Raw genomic sequence first — 18,585 nt, 5'->3', positions numbered from 1 at the left:
TTACACAGCTGATATGACTAAGGCTGGACTTGAACTCAGGAAGAGGAATTTTCCTGACATCTAATTACCTTACAGATACATACACGTATGTGTTTGTGGAGAGAAGGGGTGCAAAGGGAGGCAAGTTGGTCACACAGTGGCTAGAGCACTGGGCCCGAAATCAGGAAACATTCCAGTATTTTAACAAGAAAATCCTAAAATGGGACTACAAAGAGTTAAGACACAACTGAAAAACTCAGCAACTCCATCTCCATACATACACACACACACACACCCCTGCCATACATGAGCAGTAGGGATAGGGATCACTACATGCCCCAAGCACAGACACAGAGGGATACCTGTACACACGTGCATATACACTGGCACGTCCGCACTGCATTCACATGTGCACACATATGCGGTGTGTTCCAATTGCTATCTCTTGTGAATCTGCCAGGAGCCATTACTTTTTCAGCATCGGAGATGCATCTGAATCGGAGAGCCAGTGACTATGGAAGAATCATCCCACTTCTCAAAGAACTTTATTTGTACGCTTGGATTTAAGGGGAATGGAGGAAGGAGGAAGAGACAAACAGCCAAGAGCTGGACTGCGACAAAAGTGTGTTTTATCATTACTACTACTAGGGTTGGAACAAGGACCAAGGAACAGACTAAACATTTGCAGGTTTCTCCATTAAATATTCTTTATTAGATACCTTGTGGGCCCAGCATTGTACCCATATACAGCAAGGTTACCGAGGGTAGAAGGAAGGTATCGGTGTTCCCTCCTCCTAACTAACCCTCCTTTGCCTGCCATGCCCTGTAGTTATCTTCATAATTAGCCCTGTGGAAAGAAAAATGACACAAGCGTGAGGGATGGAAGGCAGTCCGGAAACACTGCGGGGCTTCTGGCTCCTCCCCGACCCTTGTCCCATACCCCAGATATTCAAGTTCCCTGGCAGTCTGCATGGCGTGGCACTCGTTGCTGCCAATCTGGCAGAAGAAGACCAGGTTCTCTTCTTCTGGCCTCAGCTTCTCCGCAAAGTAGGTAGCCTGGAAATCAGCAGGTTCCATGCGGAGGGCGTTCTCCAGTTCTGACACTAGGAGGGAAGGAGACGTGGGGGGGGGGGGAACCGAGGAGTTAAGGAGGGACCAGATCGGTCTGCCTTGATGAAAGTCCATGGCCTCAAAAAAGCAAATAATAAATGATGCAGCTCCCATTCTCTCTCTACACAAATACATATACAAATACAAATACATACACATTCATACATAATGAAAAAACAGCTCCACCATCCACAGATTCTAAGCTCCCCACGGAGAAGCAAACAGACAGGCGGGCATCGAGCTCTGTAGCCCCTTCCCTTTTAAAAGTTATCTTGTAAACAAGATTCCCCCACCCCTAAGTCGATGGGTGGAATCCCTCTTCTCTCCCCTCCCCCCAAGCTATCTTCCTTCAGTTTCACGGCCGAAGGCTGCGGCTGGCACAACACTTCCCACTTCCCCCTCCCCCCTCCCGCCCCCGCATTGCACCGCTATTGCGTGTACCATCCCCCGGACCCAGGCCCTGCTAGGCTAGTCGATGCAGTTGCCGTTTTTTTTTTTTTTTTCTCTCCTCCCCCTCCCCCCTGCCTTGCATAGCTATTTGTGGGTCTCATCTCCCATACCCCGGCCCTGCAAAGCTGGTCCCTAGAGGTGCCATACCCTTACCCCCACACTCCCCCACCCCCGCATTGCACGGCTGTTGGGGGCCCTGTCCCCAGCCCCGCAAAGCACGGCTGCTACGGGCACCATTTTCGGCCCCGCCCCGCATCCCCTGGATGCCGCAGGAGCTTTTCCTGGCCTGCACTGCGGAGCCGCTGCGGACACTGGCACCCTCGTACCCGGGATGTTGAGCGCCCCGGGGATGGTCCCCGCCGCGGACTCCTCCCGAGAGCGCACATCGATGAGCCGGACCCGGTCTCGGTCGGTGGCCAGGATGGAACGGAGCTCCGGGAGCGACATGGCCGGCGCTGAAGCGAGGAGAGAAGGAAGGGGCTGAGCATCTTCCTCACCCCTGCTCCCTCATCTGCCTCTCCCCAAAAATTCCAGGCTTTGACCCCTCATCCCCACATTACCTCGGCTCATGTTGCGGACCTCCATGGCGTAGTGGCCCCCTTCGGGGAGGGCGAAGGGCCCGGCCTCGATACCCACACCATTACCGTTCGGCAGCATCTTTGCTCCGGACTGCTCCGATGGAACCGGAAGAGCCCCCAAGATTCACACTGCCCGGCTAAGCTCCGCCCCCATTCCCATGGTAACAGGAGCCAAGGCACTGCAGCCTCCTCACTGGGCAAACTCCATGCCCAGGGCGGGGGTCATTGCCGCAGAAGACTTAGTTTAGCAAAAAGCCTTAAGAGCTATCCACTCCCCCTCCCATTCTGCAGATGAGAATACTGAGCCCCAGGATTAAGTGAACAGTCCAAGGTTCCCCAGAGCTGCAGCCTCCCTAGAACAAGCCCAGTTCTTCGGTCTCAGAGTCCGGACGTCTCCATCACAGCAGACCTCTGGCCCCACAAGCCAGGTTCTTCCTATTCCCGAGGGCTGCACGGCTCCACGCCTCTAGGAGTTTGCACTTACTTCTCAACACCGGAAGAATCAATCGGCTCCCCAACCCCATCAATTTTCTCTCCCACTCCTAGCCCTTCCCCTCCCACCCTGTCACCCCACAGAACACGAGACAACTGTGGTTCTGAACAATTTTATCTTTCTCTAAGAAAAAAAAAAAAAAAAAAAAAAAAAAAAAAAAACAAGGAAAAAAAAAAGGGGGGGGGGATGTGAAAGCCCAAGAGGGAGAGCAAAGAACAGCACCTCTGCCTGTTCTTGCTCCCATCCCAGAGATTTCTGGGCCCTAATTCCTTTTCCAGCTCTAACATTCAGTACCTCAGCTCCCCACCCTTGCTAAAGTCTATCCCCTTAGGGGATTTAATCTCAGGAACCTTAGAGCTTCCAATTGTGCCTCCCCTATTGGTTAGAGAAAGGAGGCTCCAGTTCTCAAATGCAAACAGAGAGTTTCCACCTGTCCGTCTCTCTAGCTACATGCTCAGAGTAGTCACATAATAGGCCATGAGTGTGTGATATCCAGAGTAGAAATAGCACATGCATGTGCAAGACAAGCACAAGGGCCCAGGGAGAAGGGAGAAAAGGAAGGCTGTTTTCAGGTATGTGCCTGTCCTTTTGTGCCACACTCAAAGCTGAAGGCCAAGGGCCTCACGGGGCCACAGTTCCTTCAGGTGCTTCAGCAACTCTCACAGCCCCACTCCTCACGAGGGCAGTGGGAGGAGAAGGTACAGGTCAAGTCCGGTGCTCCCGGCTGCCTGCAGTCCTAGGGAAGGGGCTCTGGTGCCCAAGCCTGATGTAAAATTCCTCAGGGTTTAATTGGCATCGTTCTTGATGACAACTTCCACTCCATGGTGTCGCAACTGAGCTCGTAGCAAGAGATTTTTATTCTTCAGATCCTCCACCTGGTCAGAAGAGAGGAAGGTTAAAGGGGATCTCCAAGTAGAATTAGGAAGTGCTTATTCAAGGAAAGAAGGCCTAGGCAGACAAAACAAAGGTGAGAACAACAAAGTCCCTGCAGGCCCAACACCAGATTGTCCAGAACACTTTAGTATATCTACCTCTGGGAATCTGGGCCAGATGGGGGTAAAGGAGAGGGAGAGGATATTGTTCAAAGAGGACTCAGGGATGTCTTGACCTGTTGTCGAAGGACTTTGTTGTCCAGCTGCAGTTGATCCAGCCCCTGCAATTCCTCTGACAAACGATGGTTGCTCTGTCGAAGTTCCTGGATATAATCACAGGCTTTGGACAGGATGCCGCCTTTACTCTGCAGAAAACAAAGGATGAAGTCTAGGATGCCAGGTTTCAAGGTGACTTAGTGAAGTCCTGTCTTCCGAGAGCCACTCCTTACTTTGGAACTCTGGATGGAGTACAAAGGGGAGCACTACCCTAGGTGAAGGAATACCAATCTCCCTTCTTAACCCTATGCTTTAGAAAGAAATGAGGGACATCTCTCAAAGTGGCCCTGGACCCCTACCACCTCCATTACCTCCACCAAGAGAAAGGCCCAGAACATTCAGCAGGGTCTTCCCCTAACCTGGCCAGACTTGGTGTTCTCCATGGAACAGTCTGGGATGATCTTTGACAGCTGCACAATCCAGTTATTGATTTTGTCTCTGCGGCGACGCTCCACTGAAATTTGGAGAAGGCAGGATAATTTAGGGAGCAGCTGAAAGGTAAAACTATCTAGCCCCACCCCTCCTCCCCAGAGAACTCTAACAGCCAAGTCCTAGCCTCATCCACCCAAATCACCCACTCCAAGCACCTTCATTGTGCTGAGCTCTTCGCTTCTCATCTCGAGTTGTCCGAGGAGCTTCTGATTTCCTGAAAAGAAAACATGGGGTGACCACCATATGAGGAGAATAATAACACGTGGGATGGGAAAGACATTTTGGGGCAAGGGTTTTACACATGGAAATTGGGAGGGGGGATGGGGATTAGGGTAACTCACGAGAAATGAAGAGAAGCAAGGGTCACTCACGGGGAGTAAGGGTGTGTCCTAGGAGCAATGGATCGCTGGGTTCCCCCCTGAAGCACTTCTTGGGGTGACATCATCACAAAGAACTGACCTGGAAAAGAAACATAGAAAAAGGTTACATTAGGTCAAGGGACATGAAACCCTATCAAGTTCTCTATCAAAAAGATAAACCTCCTTTCCTCACATGGCTATATCAATATGCTCTAATATCTTAGCATATTCCCCAAACCTACATTTGTCTCATCAATATTAGGAAAAGGGAACATTCAACTCTCCAGGTCTCCGATATCCCAATCCTTAATAGCTTATGCTTGCCCTCTTTTACTCACCCACCATTAAGATATATCTCACCAGTTCCAGGAGGAGTAGCTTGTCCCAGTAGTGCCTCAGAGCCTTGTGTGGTAACAACAGTAGCTGTGCTCCCAGCACCAGCCCCACCAGCCCCTTCCCCAACTGCTGTACTGGGAAAGTAGGTGTAGTGTGTTTCTGTGGCCGCCCCTTCTGTCTCCACTGCATCTTCACTGGTGAATGCCCCCTGGATGACTGCCTAGGAAAAGGTTAAAAGGGTGAGTTTCAATCACATCTCTTTTTCTGCCACTAAAGTCTTATGATTCTAACACCTCAGAGCTGTACCTCTAAGGAGGGGGTACCCTTTTTACTTAAGGACTACAGCAACCCTAGCCCCTCCCTCACTTCTCCTCTGTGAATCCAAGGACCCTCCCCTGGACTCCTATTCCATTTTACTGGTCAATCCCCATCTCACCTTTCTCAGAGTCAAGCCTGCTCCCCAAGCTCATATTCCTTCATACCTGGGTCATAGACTGGGCGGCAGGATAGCCGCTGATGGCACCAGTGCCTTCAGTCTGGCCATCCAGCTGCCCCTCAGCAACCTGGATCACTCTGTACATCACCTGAGAAAAGGAGAAAGGTAGAAGAAAAAAAAAGTAACTACTGGGAACCTTAGGGAACTCTTGAAAGAGGAGCAGGGGATCCTCAGAGAAACAAATGAAGAAGCTCCATCTCCTTTACTATTTCTACACAAAGTAGTCACAGAGAATTCAAGAAGTTAAGTTTTCTCCAAATCAGAATTTCCTTCATTTCAATAGTCACATTCCCCCCTCAGATAAGGTCTCCCCAATCCATATTAACTGCCTCCCTCAACCCAGACCCCATAGCATTTCTGTGGCTCCCTGGGGGCCCCCCCTTACCTGGCCCCCATTCTCAGTTCGGAAGACGTACTTGACGTTGGGGTCAGGGAAGGTGGCAGCTGACTGAATGCTGGCGATGGCCACACTGGTTGGATCTTCACCAGTTGCCACTGCACCTATGATATTGGATTAGCAGAGAAAGGCTTCATAAATTCTGAGTCTCTCCTACCACTCATGTCACACAGAAAAATGGGCTTGATGGAAATGTCGATCCCATTTCTGATCCTGATTCCCAACTTACCTTCCTGGATCTGCACAGTGCCCTCCTCTGTTTCAGCTGCTTTTTGCTGCCTATTGTGGGGGGAACAAGATGGAAAAACAAGGGGGAGAAGCAGTGAGCAGCAAGTTCAGGCCCTGGCACCTCCTGGCACCCACATTCAATGGAACTTTCGATATAGCACAGCTGAAATTAAGATTCAGGAGGCTACGATTCAGGAGGCTACAATTCAGGTTATGCTTTACAGGGACCTTACTTCCTGTCCCACCCTTAACTCACCCCTTCATCTCTCTGCCAGGGGGCACATCCGAAGGGTCGTTCTTTTTCTTAAAGTCTTTGTACCTTCTGCCTCACAATGTCTTGTTGTAAATCCTGGGGGAGATGGGAGGAGGGAAAGAAGAGAATAAGATAACTTATTATGAGGTTATAACCCTAAGTAGGCCCTCTTTTGCTGAGACCCAAACAAACTACTCATATGGCAGACCATTTTCAATAAATCTCTTTCCTAATCCCAAGAGCTGAGTAGCAGGTGAGAAGAACATTTTGTGCACAAAGTTGCATCCTCCTCCTGCTTCTAACCCAAGTAACAGAAGTTATCTGGAGTGCCGGGCACAAGGGTTTGTAAGCAGTGGTTTTCCTGGATGTTATTAATACTATTTTGCTTAGCTAAGCCAGCAGTTTCATGGAGCTCGATTATATTCAAGCATAGTCATGCTGGCAAAACATCACCACCAATGTAAAGAAGTAGTGGTTTACTCTGTTCAGTAACGTGTCTTCAGGCTGCTTAAGAGATCCACACCGATTTGGGCACACTTGGAGAAATCTTTTTCTCTAGACAGGGAAATTGGGTTGCAGCAGCAGAAACAAGACCAAGCTAGGTTTTCTTTCAGTTTTACCCCCAAAGACTTTAAGTTAAGAGTTTCTAAGATCAAAACCTTTGAGAAACAATCTTGTGCCTGGGAATCGGCCTCTGAAATTTCCTTCTCCCTTAATTCACCAGCCTTCCTTGCCTGGTAGGTTTGGCAATTATGATGTCTTTACCGTAATAAATGCCTTATTTCTCAGAAAACACATTTAAGTGCATCACTGGGCTCAACATTCTACAGCTCTAAAACACAAGGGGAGTAAAGCAAAAATATGCCCACAAGCCATCCTGGTGCTCCCAAGACCTTCTATTTCTTAGTTTGGGAAATAAACAAAGTGCCAGAGACAGATGGCACCACCAGCCCTGGCATCTAACAGCTCCGACAGGAAGATCATGATTTACAAATTCAACCCCCTTTACAAAGCAAGGCACCTGACCCAAAGAAGGAACACAGAAGCACCCCGTCCTCCCTTCTTTGCACCCGAGGGGCTGGTGGGTGAGGGGTATGACGGGCAGGCAACATCACACTTTTTTCCCATGTGCTGTTTAGTTTTGATGAACTTTTTCCTTCCTCCCTTTTACACTCTGCTTACAAGGAAAGGCTTTTTGAGAAGGACAGAAGATAGGAATACAATAGGAAATAAGAGGCCCGGAGGACAAGCTCCAGAGCCAAAAGAAAGTGGTTTAAAAGGGGAAGCCAAAAGTAAAAGTGAAACTTTAAAAGGAAGTAAAGGGGGAAGGAGGGAAAAGGAAGGGATGAGATGCAGAGAGCCCTCCTAACCCAGGAAAGTTCCCCCAAAGCTTTCCAGTTCTCTCTCCCAAGTCTTCCCGGGAAGACCAGAAGAGTACCGGAGGCAGCCACATCTCACCCAGGCTCTGCCCCCACACCCACCAACAGCAACTGAGGGCGCCAGAGGGGACAGAAGGCAGAGACATCAGTTAATGAGAGAGACAGCAATGGCTGGACCCCCAGGGGGTGCTCCCCATCAGGGCTGCATGGGGCACAGACAGAAGGGAATGGCTGGACCCCGGGGGAGTGCTCCCCATCAGGGCTGCATGGGGCACAGACAGAAGGGAATGGCTGGACCCCGGGAGTGCTCCCCATCAGGGCTGCATGGGGCACAGACAGAAGGGAATGGCTGGACCCCGGAAGTGCTCCCCATCAGGGCTGCATGGGGCACAGACAGAAGGGAATGGCTGGACCCCGGGGGAGTGCTCCCCATCAGGGCTGCATGGGGCACAGACAGAAGGGAATGGCTGGACCCCGGGAGTGCTCCCCATCAGGGCTGCATGGGGCACAGACAGAAGGGAATGGCTGGACCCCGGGGGAGTGCTCCCCATCAGGGCTGCATGGGGCACAGACAGAAGGGAATGGCTGGACCCCGGGAATGCTCCCCATCAGGGCTGCATGGGGCACAGACAGAAGGGAATGGCTGGACCCCGGGAGTGCTCCCCATCAGGGCTGCATGGGGCACAGACAGAAGGGAATGGCTGGACCCCGGGAGTGCTCCCCATCAGGGCTGCATGGGGCACAGACAGAAGGGAATGGCTGGACCCCAGGGGTGCTCCCCATCAGGACTGCATGAGGCACAGACAGAAGGGAATGGCTGGACCCCGGGAGTGCTCCCCATCAGGGCTGCATGGGGCACAGACAGAAGGGAATGGCTGGACCCCGGAAGTGCTCCCCATCAGGGCTGCATGGGGCACAGACAGAAGGGAATGGCTGGACCCCGGGAGTGCTCCCCATCAGGGCTGCATGGGGCACAGACAGAAGGGAATGGCTGGACCCCAGGGGTGCTCCCCATCAGGACTGCATGAGGCACAGACAGAAGGGAATGGCTGGACCCCAGAAGTGCTCCTCATCAGGGCTGCATGGGGCACAGACAGAAGGGAATGGCTGGACCCCGGGAGTGCTCCCCATCAGGGCTGCATGGGACACAGACAGAAGGGAATGGCTGGACCCCGGGAGTGCTCCCCATCAGGGCTGCATGGGGCACAGACAGAAGGAAGCTGGACTTGTCAACGCATCCGGGTTTAATAAGAAAACTTAGGAGTCTAGGAAAGTCTAAGAGACTCATAGACACCAGAAGAGAACTCAAGACTTCCAGCCTGAAAATCTGCCCCCTCTTCCCCCCCCTTTCTGTTATCTCCTCGCTTTTCTCGGCGTCCCCCCCCCCTTTTTCTTTCTTCCCTCTCTTTTCTCCCTGTGCCTCCCCTCCCCCACCACCCGGACCACTAGAGTGAATGGCGTCTCATAGCACGTCCTCACTCCACTGTGACTCTTCTTGACCAATCCCCTATTCACTCCTGTTCCCTCAACAATTTCAAAGCGCTGAGAGGCAGGAGAGGCGGGCGAGAGCCGGAGCAGCAAGGAGCTGGAGCGGGCAGGCGGAGGGGGCCAAGTGGGGCGAGGGCAGAAAAATGAAGGGGACGAGGCAGAGGGTGCAGGAGAATGGGAGGCTGGGGGAGAGGGCTGGGGAGGAGGGCTCCGCCGCCGGCCCACCCCCCACAACGAGGACGCTGCCCACCCTCACCCGGGGCTCTGGGCGGCCCTGCAGCCCCCTGGCAGGCGTCTGAGGGAGAGTGGGGGTCCCGGGTCCTCGGGCTTTGCAGGGGTTGGGAGGGAACGGAGAGGTCGGAGAAGGAGCAGCCCCAAACAGATGCTGCCCCCGGGGAGCCTGGGAAGGGTATGGGGGCGGGGAGGAGGGGTGGGGGTGGGGGAAGGAATCTAGAAGCGGGGGGGGGGGGAAGGTGGGGGGAGAAGGAGGAAGTGCCGGGAGAAAGGATCCTGGAGAGGGGGCCGGGGGCGAAGGGAGGAGGGGTAGGGTAGGACCAGGCGAAGCTGGGGAGTGGGCGAGGACAGGGAAGGGGCAGGCTAAGACCAGGACGCGGCCCCTCCCCCACTTCCCAAAAAAACAAAGGCTCGCTCGCACCCTCTCCCTTCCGCAAACCTCCCCCGTCCGAAAGGAAACGAACTACCCCAGCAGCTCCCCTACCTCTCCTTCACCACCTAGCCCCTTAGTCCGTCTCCTCGCCCCGCACTCACCAGCCCAGAGCGCCCCGGTAGCCGCCGACTTCCCTCGACCGCGTTCTCCCCCTTCGGCCCCAGGTCTCTCCATGGGCAGCCGCTCATGCGCACTGACCAGCTGTCGCCATGTCGGTGCGGGGCGGAAGTGTTTTCCCCAGATCCGCCTACTTCACCGGGACCGGCGGAGGGCACCGCCTACTTCCGGTTACCGCCATCTTGGCGAGGAGTGCCGCGCAGAGGCGCCCTTCTTCCTAGCTGAGGGGCAGAAGCGACGTTGACCCGTCAAGACGCCTCCCATTGGGAACGAGCTCGGCGCCATCCGGCATCAAGGGAAAGCGACTGGTTCTTGATTCCGGACAGACGGCCATCCTGGCGGTCCACAGCGGGTCGAAGGCTCGATGGAGACCATCTTAAGTCTGGGAGAGATGTTCGACGTGGCCGCCATTTTTGACGAGGGCTGCTCTGGACGCCATGTTGGGTCTGGGCGCCCTCGAGAGAAGAATTTGCAGGCACCTGGCGGAGCGCTCGCGCATCTATCTGGCGCTGGGATTTTAGGCGCGGCCGAGGCGCGAGCACTGCAGCTCCTGCGGGGATTGGTTCTCCGGGCGCTTGATCTCCTGAAAACCCTTCTCCCTTGTCCTCCATGGCCGCGCCCCTCCTTGTCAGTGGTCTCCCAGCATTACTATAGGGCGGGGCCCTCGGTGAAGAAACTCTTTCCCAGGCCAGCCAAACCCAGCCCTCGATTTAGGCCGAGAGGGTTATTCGGGGCGCTGAAGGGCCGAGGGACGAGATCGCGGCCTGTCCCAGCCTTCCGGCTCCCAGGCGGGGTTTCTATTCCCTGCCATGTGACATCTCCTGGGGGCCCTTCCTCCCAGCCCTTAAACACGTCCTAATACTGGCCCGGAAGCCTCAGACTCAACGCTGTGTGACCAGGCTGAGCCCCGGCACCTCATTGGCCACACAAAGGCAGACGCCGTAGAGCACATTCGGGAAGAGGCTTATCCCGCTTCGAAGGAATATGAGAATTTGGATTGAGTTCCCATCCTTTAAAAAAAAAATTAAGACTATCAGTCAACCAACATCTGGTAACTCTTTATGCCCCATCATTAGGAGCTTATGGTGCGTGATAACAAAATATTAAAATATTACTGCACTGAAGAAATGATAAATGTATACAAAAAAATAGAAGACTGAGGACTGGTTGGAGGATGCTAAATTTTCCTTATTGGTAAAACGAAATTAGTCAATACCATATCAGTATCCTTTCACCTCTAAATTCATGAACCTAACCGGTACTCGGTGAAAAAAAGAACAAAATGAATACACAACTGTAAATAATAGCAACAAAATGGAGATATTCAGAAAATACTGTGGATAGAGGAACTACTTGTTACTGTTTTGTTAAAGTTACACATTCTTTTTCTACCCCTAACTCTAAATGGGAAGTTTACTGTCTTTGGTACAGTCATTTGCTTTTTTTTTTTTTTTTTTAATTGTGTATTTGCACATAAATGTTACCTCTCAACGTCCTTAAAACAGGAATCATTCCAGTAAGTACATTAAAAAATACATCTTTTATTTCAAACCACCTACAACTTAGTCTCTCCAAACTGGATCATATGACCTTTTTCTGCTGTAGGAAACAATAGCACTGTGATTAGGATAACCTTTCCCCACCCCATTACCGGGCTATAAGGAAGGGAGTCTTCCCGGGACTCGGAGACCTGAAAGGCCATCAGAGGACACTTCCGTTCCCCCAGCTCCCTGGAGGTTGAGCGGAGATGGGTTAAAGAACTCTGACACTCCTATACGGAAGGGGCACAGGACCACCTGATGCTAATTCTTCAATGGGTTTCTTGGACATTTATAAAGGACTGGTTTGGAGACAGGACATTAAAGTTTCCTTATTTGTAAAATGAAATTAGTCAGTACCATATATGAGTGTCCTTGTGCCTCTAAATCCATGAACCAATTTTCATGCAATACCCAAAAGAACAAGAATAAAGATGGGTAGTTCTTTAAGATATCCTAGTGTAAGGATATATGGGCTTTAGGAAGAGGGAGCTCCAACTTCAAAGGAGCACAGGAATTTGGACTGAGTTCCCATCTGTTTTTTCAATGAAAACTTCTCAGTGTTTTGTCTGCCCACCAGTCTGTTTCTTTCCTTTGCTTCCTCTGCTGATAGGCCTGTCCCCTGGGGCAGGACCTTGATGCTAGCAGTATCCCAAGGGCTAGTTGTGTCTGAACAAGCGTCAGATGATCCACGGTCCTGGCTTTGTACAGACTGAAAACAGAAGCTAGGATTCAGAGCCCAAGAAATAGGAATCACTCCACTGATGAAGGAACTGCTAGGGAGGTAGCTGGACAAAAGATGGAGCCATTGACTCCAAATACTCCAGTTCTACTCAGAGTCCTTCCCCCTCCCCAAGGCCAGCATGTGCCTCAAATGCATAGGTTCTGCGTTGGGGGGAAATGACAGTGCTGAGAGGCTGGGATTCTCCAGGTGGCAGGCTGTGTCGGCTCCGGGGTCCAGACCCTTCGGGACCTGGGAGTGAGGGCTCCAAGCAACTGAGAGGCCGAGCAGAGGCTGGGGACAGGATGGAAGGAGAGGTGCTGGGAAGGAGGTTTCCATCCCCACCCCCAATACAGGTCTGGGTCCTCCTGATAACTTGAGCCTCTGTCCTCTGCCTTTCTCGAGCTAATGCAACAGCAGCATCAAAGGAAAGGCTCCCTCCATTCCTCCAGGAGGACCGGGAGGCACGGGTCCTTTGGACTCCCTCTCCAGGTGTTCCATCAAGCCTGCCAGGCCGTGGGCACGGGTTTGCTGGGGCTACATGGATCTTGCCACCTAGTGTGCTAGGCATCTTGGCAAACTGCGGTTTTGGGGGTACTACAGGTACAGATCTGACCTGTTGAACTTGGACCAAGGTGGAGGCCAGGCGCATGCTCACACTCCCTGCTGAGTCAGGGAGCAACACAAAGGAAGATGGGGCATAAGGGTAGAGGACACAGTTCTCAAGGGTAGTCTGCCCTTCAGGTTCCTTGTCTTCTGGCCTAGAAGATTGTGATTCTATTCCTTCTATTCCAGAAGGGTTGGCGACATGACCTTTAACGTTACTAGACCTCCAAGGCCCTTCTGGGTCCAGATCCCCTGACAGACTGTCCCCTTCAGCCTCCTGATCTTCTGCCTCTCCATCACCACATTCCCTGTCGCCACTGATCTCAGCATCCCACTCAATGCTTTCTCTATCTTCCCTCTCCTGTCTTCCTCCAGATTCTATGTTCCTGCACTCACTTTCCTCTCCAGACTCACTCTCTCTGTTTTCATCAACTTTGTGGCTGTCTAGAGTCTCCCAGTTCCCCTCGATGCCCTGGTGGGTCTGGCTGTTAGCTTCCCCACCCCTTACATAGTTTCCAACCTCTACCTGGTGCTCTTCTCCCCCAGTCTGCTCTTTCCTGCTTGCTTGCTCTTGTCCCTCAGGATTCTCTCCATCAGCCTTCTGCTCTTCCCCTGACTTCTCATCTTCAACTTGTGTCTCTACTCCACTCTTGTCTCGGTCCTTTGTCTGCAATTCTTTCCCTGTATTTCCCTCGTGTTCAACTTCTACCACTCCCCCAGGTCTCTCTTCACTCTCAGTCTTCTCTCCCCTAACTGCCACCCCATGATCTACTTCCTCCCTGCTCTCAACTTCCTTTAGCCCTTTGGTCTTCATTTCTTCAACCTCCTCTTTTTCATTTCTCTTTCCTCCATCAACTTTAACCTCAGGTTCCAGACTACCCTTAACCTCCACATTACTTTTGAAAACTCTTTGAGATTCCTCCCCCTTGTTTTCTCCAGCTTCTTTGTAAGTTTTTTCCCTTCCTTCCTCTGAAAAGATTTGACTTCTATCAACTTCATCTTCTCTTCTCCCTAAATCCTCCCCTCCTTGGGGTGTAGGAACTAAGAGGGGGCTCAAGTCATCATAAGCACTGAGGAAAACATCCTCTCCAAAGTCGTCTTCAGGGGTCCCAGGATCTGGGGAGCAACAACTAGGAGCCAGGACAAACAGTGCCTCATCCAAAGACAAGTCATCCAGGGGGGGTTCCACAGAGAATTCTTCCACCTGTAAGCAAGAGCAACCACTGCTCAGGGATGCATATGCAATCAGATCTCTCCCTGAATGATATCAGCTTGTATTCTTTGCCACCTCCCAGTTGTAGCCCTCTTCCTCCTTACCTGAGGTCCAGCACCCAGGAGCTCCTCAAGATAACCAATGTTAGGGTCATCTTCCCCAAGAGAGCAGGTTCCTTCTGCCACAACTGCCTCCCTGGTTTCCCCACCAGCCCACTCTGGTTCTGAGCCACTTCCAGAATCTTCCAGAAAGGAGAAGGAGTCCTGCACCTCCTGGGACAGAGAATCCTCCTGGACAGGAGGCAAAGAGGGCCCTGGCTTAGGGGATTCAGGGCTGGTGACCGGAAGAGCTGGAGCTGGGCTTGTCTCCATCTTCTCATCTGTAGGGAAAGAAGTATTCATTTGTCACCAAAGGTACTAATTACCCTTGATCCTTGTACTCTCTGTGCTAGTATTCCCAATGCCAAGTCTTAGCATCAATAATAATAGCTTACATTTATGTAATAGTTTATGATTTGCAAAGCATTTTACAAATGTTATCTAATTTTTTCCTCACTACAACCCTTGAAAGTAGATATTATTTTCATTTTATAGTTGAGGAAACTGAGTCAGACAGGTTAAGTGATTTGCCCAGGATCACATGGCCAGTAAATGTCTGAGGCAGAATTTGAACTCAGGTCTTCCTGACTCTAGATCTAGCTCTCTATTGACTGTGCCACCTAACTAGCTTACTCCTGTGGCTGATACTCCTCATCAAAGATAACTCATCAGTGATACTTCCCATCACCAATACTCCATCACAAATAATTCTGATCCAAATATGCCCCATCAGAGATACACCTGATACTCTGGTCATCAACCCTCATGTCACTGATATACCCTACTCTACTTAATCACTAATTCTGCCATTGTGACACTGATCCTTCTGTCAACAACACTTCCTATATCTTCCTATCACAAACCCTCTTTCTTACTCCTTTGGAATTCCCCAGCACTCTCTGCCCATTCTCAATTCTTATTCACAGTTCCAGGATTGTGGCTAAGGGGAATGGGGAAAAGAGGGAAAGGGAGAAAGAAGGGCAATGGTTAACAAAGAAGAAAAAAACAAGGTAGAAATGTATAGAAGAGAATATTGAGAGGGTCTTTCCTCCATAGATGTCAAAGGCGAATCCTTGGCTTACACTATTTCCACTTCTTTCTCATCCCTAAACTTGGAGAAATGACCTCTAAACTTTCTCAGCTTCATCCTAATATCTGGTCTCTCAATCCTTCCAACTCTAGTCCCTTTGATCTTTCCTTCTCCCAATGCTAGAGTTGCTCACCTCGGGCTCCAGAGCCAAAGCTTGGGCCAGAACTAGGTCGGGCTTGCAAGGCGGGACACTCAAGTCCTCGAGTGAGCCGAGCTACTGCTGTATTAGAGATGATGTTGGGGGGAACGTTGAGGATGGAGGTGATGTGCAGTGGCAGATTGACATTATAAGGGTCAGAGATATGCACTCCAGCACAGCGCTCTGCCCGATTGCAAGCTGCTGCCCGAGCTCCTGCTCGACCTGTTCTCGGGGTGCCTGGCTCGGAGCTTGTCCCACTCTTTGGTTCCACCTCTGCCTCCCTCTCTCCATCTGCTGCTATAGAGATGTCTTCGAGACTATCCAACTGAAGGGTGTTTGGATGAGAACTGCTGGGCTTCCCCAGTCCCTCTGGCTCTATGAAAAGACATGTCCTTGAACTTTCCAACACTGCCCTATCCAGGAGTACTCTCCTCCTTCCCTGCCCCAAGCACACAAGAGAATTAATGCCATGAAGATGTGGCTCACCTGTCACTGAAGGGCAATTCCCACTTCCTGGGAGATTGGGGTCCAAGATGCCACTAAAGCTACCAAGCAGCAGCATTGATCTTCTCATTTTAACATGAGGAGCGCCCCCATACCCAGAGAGCACCCTCACACCCAGGGAGCACACACACACACACACACACACACACACACACACACTGTTCCCACAGACATATACCTCTGTAGGTACCCTCCCACTGCACTTACCCCAGTCCCTGATTTCTCATCCTCATCCTCCCCCATACCCACCATCACTAGCTCCTGCTGCAGCACTCAATGAATCCATGCTCTTGGCTGGCCGCAGGGATACTTTGTCAGCTTTTTCCTCTGTAAAACAGAGCTGTGAGAAAGGGCGAGGGCTCAGGAGGTGCCCAGAGAGTGCCGCTCCATCATACACATACTTACCCCTGTCCTCACCCACTCTGGGGGGCTTGCGCTTGGTATCATGGCCAGAACGACCCAGATTGAAGATGGATTTCCACTTCCTGACCTTAAGAGATCCCTTCCTCCTTTGTGGGGAGAAGAGAAAAAGGCAAAAGTCAAAAGCTGGAACTGAGGGAAAAAAGAAGAGGGATCTGGGATAAAGAGTTAAAATCATGAAATCTTAGGAAGTGAGGTCAAAACTAATTTTAAAAAAGAAAATGGGATGGCAGAGGTGGAAGAGAAAGGATTACTTGTGATCCCCAATCTCAATGATGGTATGATAGGGCCGGATCTGTGGGGGGCCATCACCAGCTTGTAACACACTGGGAAGGTGGTAGGACAAATGTCTGGATAAAGGCTCCTCAGGGCTGACCATGCCCCGTGATGTTGGCAGCATGTGCCAGTTATTCTCTGCCTCTCCACCTAAGAAAGGACAGAAATCAGCTTGAACAATAATAGGAATCTATTTTTTATTAAAGCTTTTTATTTTCAAAACATATGCATGGATAATTTTTAGCATTCACCCTTGCAAAACCTTGTGTTCCAATTTTTTCCTCCCCTTCCCCCTACCCCTTCCCTTAGAGCAAGTAATCCAATATATGTTAAACATGTGCAATTCTTCTATACATATTTCCACAATTGTCATGCTGTACAAGAAAAATCAGATCAAATAAATGGTTAAAGAAAAGGAACACATAATTTTCAGATGAAGAAATTAAAAACCATTTCTAGTCATATGAAAAGATGTTCTAAATCACTATTGATCAGAGAAATGCAAATTAAAACAACTCTGAGGTACCACCATATACCCCTCAGATTGGCTAAAATGACAGGAAAAGATAATGATGAATACTGGAGGGGATGTGGGAAAACTGGGACACTAATACATTGTTGGTGGAGTTGTGAAATGATCCAACCACTTCTGGAGAGCAATTTGGAATTAAACCCAAAGGGATATCAAACTGTGCATACCCTTTAATCCAGCAGTGTTTCTACTGGGTTTGTATCCCAAAGAAATCTTAAAGGAGGGAAAGGGACCCATGTGTGCAAGAATGCTTGTGGCAGCCCTTTTTATAGTGGCAAGAAACTGGAAACTGAGTGGATGCCTATTAGATGGAGAATGCAAGCAGACAAAATTAAAGGGATTGGAAATTCTATGTAGTGGTTCATAGTCATCTCCCAGAGTTCTTTCGATGGGTGTAACTGGTTCAGTTCATTACTGCTCTATTGGAACTCTCATTGTTGGAGAGGGCCACATCCATCAGAATTGATCATCATGTAGTATTGTTGTTGAAGTATATAATGATCTCCTGGTCCTGCTCATTTCAGTCAGCATCAGTTCATATAAGTCTCTCCAGGCCTTTCTGAAATCATCCTGTTGGTAATTTCTTACAGAACAATAATATTCCATAATATTCATGTGGTATATGAATGTTATGGAATATTATTGTTCTATAAGAAACAATCAACAGGATGATTTTAGAGAGGCCTGGAGAAACTTGAATAAATTGATACTGAGTTAAATAAGCAGAACCAGATCATTGTACACAACAACAACAATATTATACAATGATCAATTATGATAGATGTGGCTCTTTTCAACAGTGAGATTATTCAGACTAGTTTCAATTGTTCAGTGATGAAGAGAGCTATCTACACTCAGAGAGAGGACTGTGATAACTGAGTGTGGATCACAACATAATATTTTCACTCTTTTTGTTGTTTGCTTGCATTTTTTTCTTTCTCATTTTTTTCCCCTTTTGGATTTGATTTTTCTTGTGCAGCAAGATAATTGTGTAAATATGTCTACATATATTGGATTTAACATATATTTTAACTCAGAGAGAGAGAGAGAGAGAGAGAGAGAGAGAGAGAGAGAGAGAGAGAGAGGAGAGAGGGAAGAAGAGATAGAAAAGTATCACTGGGAAGTAAGGAGCAATGAATTGGAAGTTGGGAGATCTGAGTTTTAATTCTGACTGTAACTAGAGACATGACATAAGAAATGATATTTCTCTTGCCTGGCCTCATTTCTCCTTTATTAAGTGAGAGGGATATACTAAGTCATCGCTAAGATTCATTCTAATTCCATATAAGAGGAACTTACCCATAAGAGCAGCACCCCCAAAGAGCTGGTCAACGTGTGTGAGGATGAACTCCACCACAATGGATTGCACTCTCACCTCCATAAAGGCTGCTGTCCCATTGAATCCAGAGGCTTCTATATCCTTAGATCTGGAAGGGGAAAAGGCAGAAGAGTGTACCCTCTCCTTTTTCCCCCTTCACTTCACAAATGTTTCTTTTCTTTCCTCACCTTTTCTCCTGTAGAAGCTGGCCCTGCTCCAA

At 49.9% G+C, this 18,585-nt stretch overlaps 3 protein-coding genes across 5 annotated transcripts in view; all 3 read right to left on the bottom strand.

Moving 5' to 3' along the window:
• Window positions 1-660: 660 nt before the first annotated feature.
• Window positions 661-2,628, bottom strand: TSTD1 (thiosulfate sulfurtransferase like domain containing 1). Its single transcript, XM_074309260.1, has 4 exons — window positions 2,100-2,628; window positions 1,866-1,994; window positions 920-1,082; window positions 661-826 (listed from the first exon to the last, which is right to left on the bottom strand). The coding sequence occupies exons 1-4, from the start codon at window positions 2,194-2,196 to the stop codon at window positions 778-780; spliced, it is 438 nt and encodes a 145-aa protein (XP_074165361.1). The 5' UTR covers window positions 2,197-2,628; the 3' UTR covers window positions 661-777.
• Window positions 2,629-2,738: 110 nt separating this feature from the next.
• On the bottom strand, window positions 2,739-12,243 carry USF1 (upstream transcription factor 1). 2 transcript variants are annotated; one of them, XM_074309255.1, is made up of 11 exons: window positions 9,895-12,243; window positions 6,263-6,355; window positions 6,008-6,057; window positions 5,767-5,882; window positions 5,368-5,469; window positions 4,910-5,105; window positions 4,562-4,649; window positions 4,346-4,404; window positions 4,118-4,212; window positions 3,719-3,847; window positions 2,739-3,485 (listed from the first exon to the last, which is right to left on the bottom strand). In XM_074309255.1, the coding sequence occupies exons 2-11, from the start codon at window positions 6,268-6,270 to the stop codon at window positions 3,396-3,398; spliced, it is 933 nt and encodes a 310-aa protein (XP_074165356.1). In that variant the 5' UTR covers window positions 6,271-6,355; window positions 9,895-12,243; the 3' UTR covers window positions 2,739-3,395. The 2 variants fall into 2 exon arrangements, with proteins under 2 accessions (XP_074165356.1, XP_074165357.1); XM_074309256.1 differs by lacking the exons at window positions 6,263-6,355; window positions 9,895-12,243 and having other exon boundaries at window positions 5,798-5,882; window positions 6,008-6,058.
• ARHGAP30 (Rho GTPase activating protein 30) overlaps window positions 11,432-18,585 on the bottom strand; it is a 27,784-nt gene continuing 20,630 nt past the window's right edge. Inside the window, exons 6-12 of one of the 2 annotated variants that reach the window (XM_074309250.1) lie at window positions 18,347-18,474; window positions 16,494-16,665; window positions 16,225-16,328; window positions 16,069-16,146; window positions 15,310-15,690; window positions 14,093-14,367; window positions 11,432-13,979 (exon numbers count right to left, since the gene is read on the bottom strand). In XM_074309250.1, coding sequence (XP_074165351.1) covers window positions 12,282-13,979; window positions 14,093-14,367; window positions 15,310-15,690; window positions 16,069-16,146; window positions 16,225-16,328; window positions 16,494-16,665; window positions 18,347-18,474 — 2,836 coding nt within the window. In that variant the 3' untranslated portion in view covers window positions 11,432-12,281. Of the gene's footprint in view, window positions 13,980-14,092; window positions 14,368-15,309; window positions 15,691-16,068; window positions 16,329-16,493; window positions 16,666-18,346; window positions 18,475-18,585 lie in introns of both variants that reach the window. The other variant, XM_074309248.1, reaches the window with a different exon arrangement.

The sequence above is a fragment of the Sminthopsis crassicaudata genome, chromosome 4 (assembly GCF_048593235.1).
Source record: "Sminthopsis crassicaudata isolate SCR6 chromosome 4, ASM4859323v1, whole genome shotgun sequence".
Lineage (NCBI taxonomy): Eukaryota > Metazoa > Chordata > Mammalia > Dasyuromorphia > Dasyuridae > Sminthopsis > Sminthopsis crassicaudata.
This window is presented reverse-complemented; position numbering and strand designations above follow the sequence as displayed.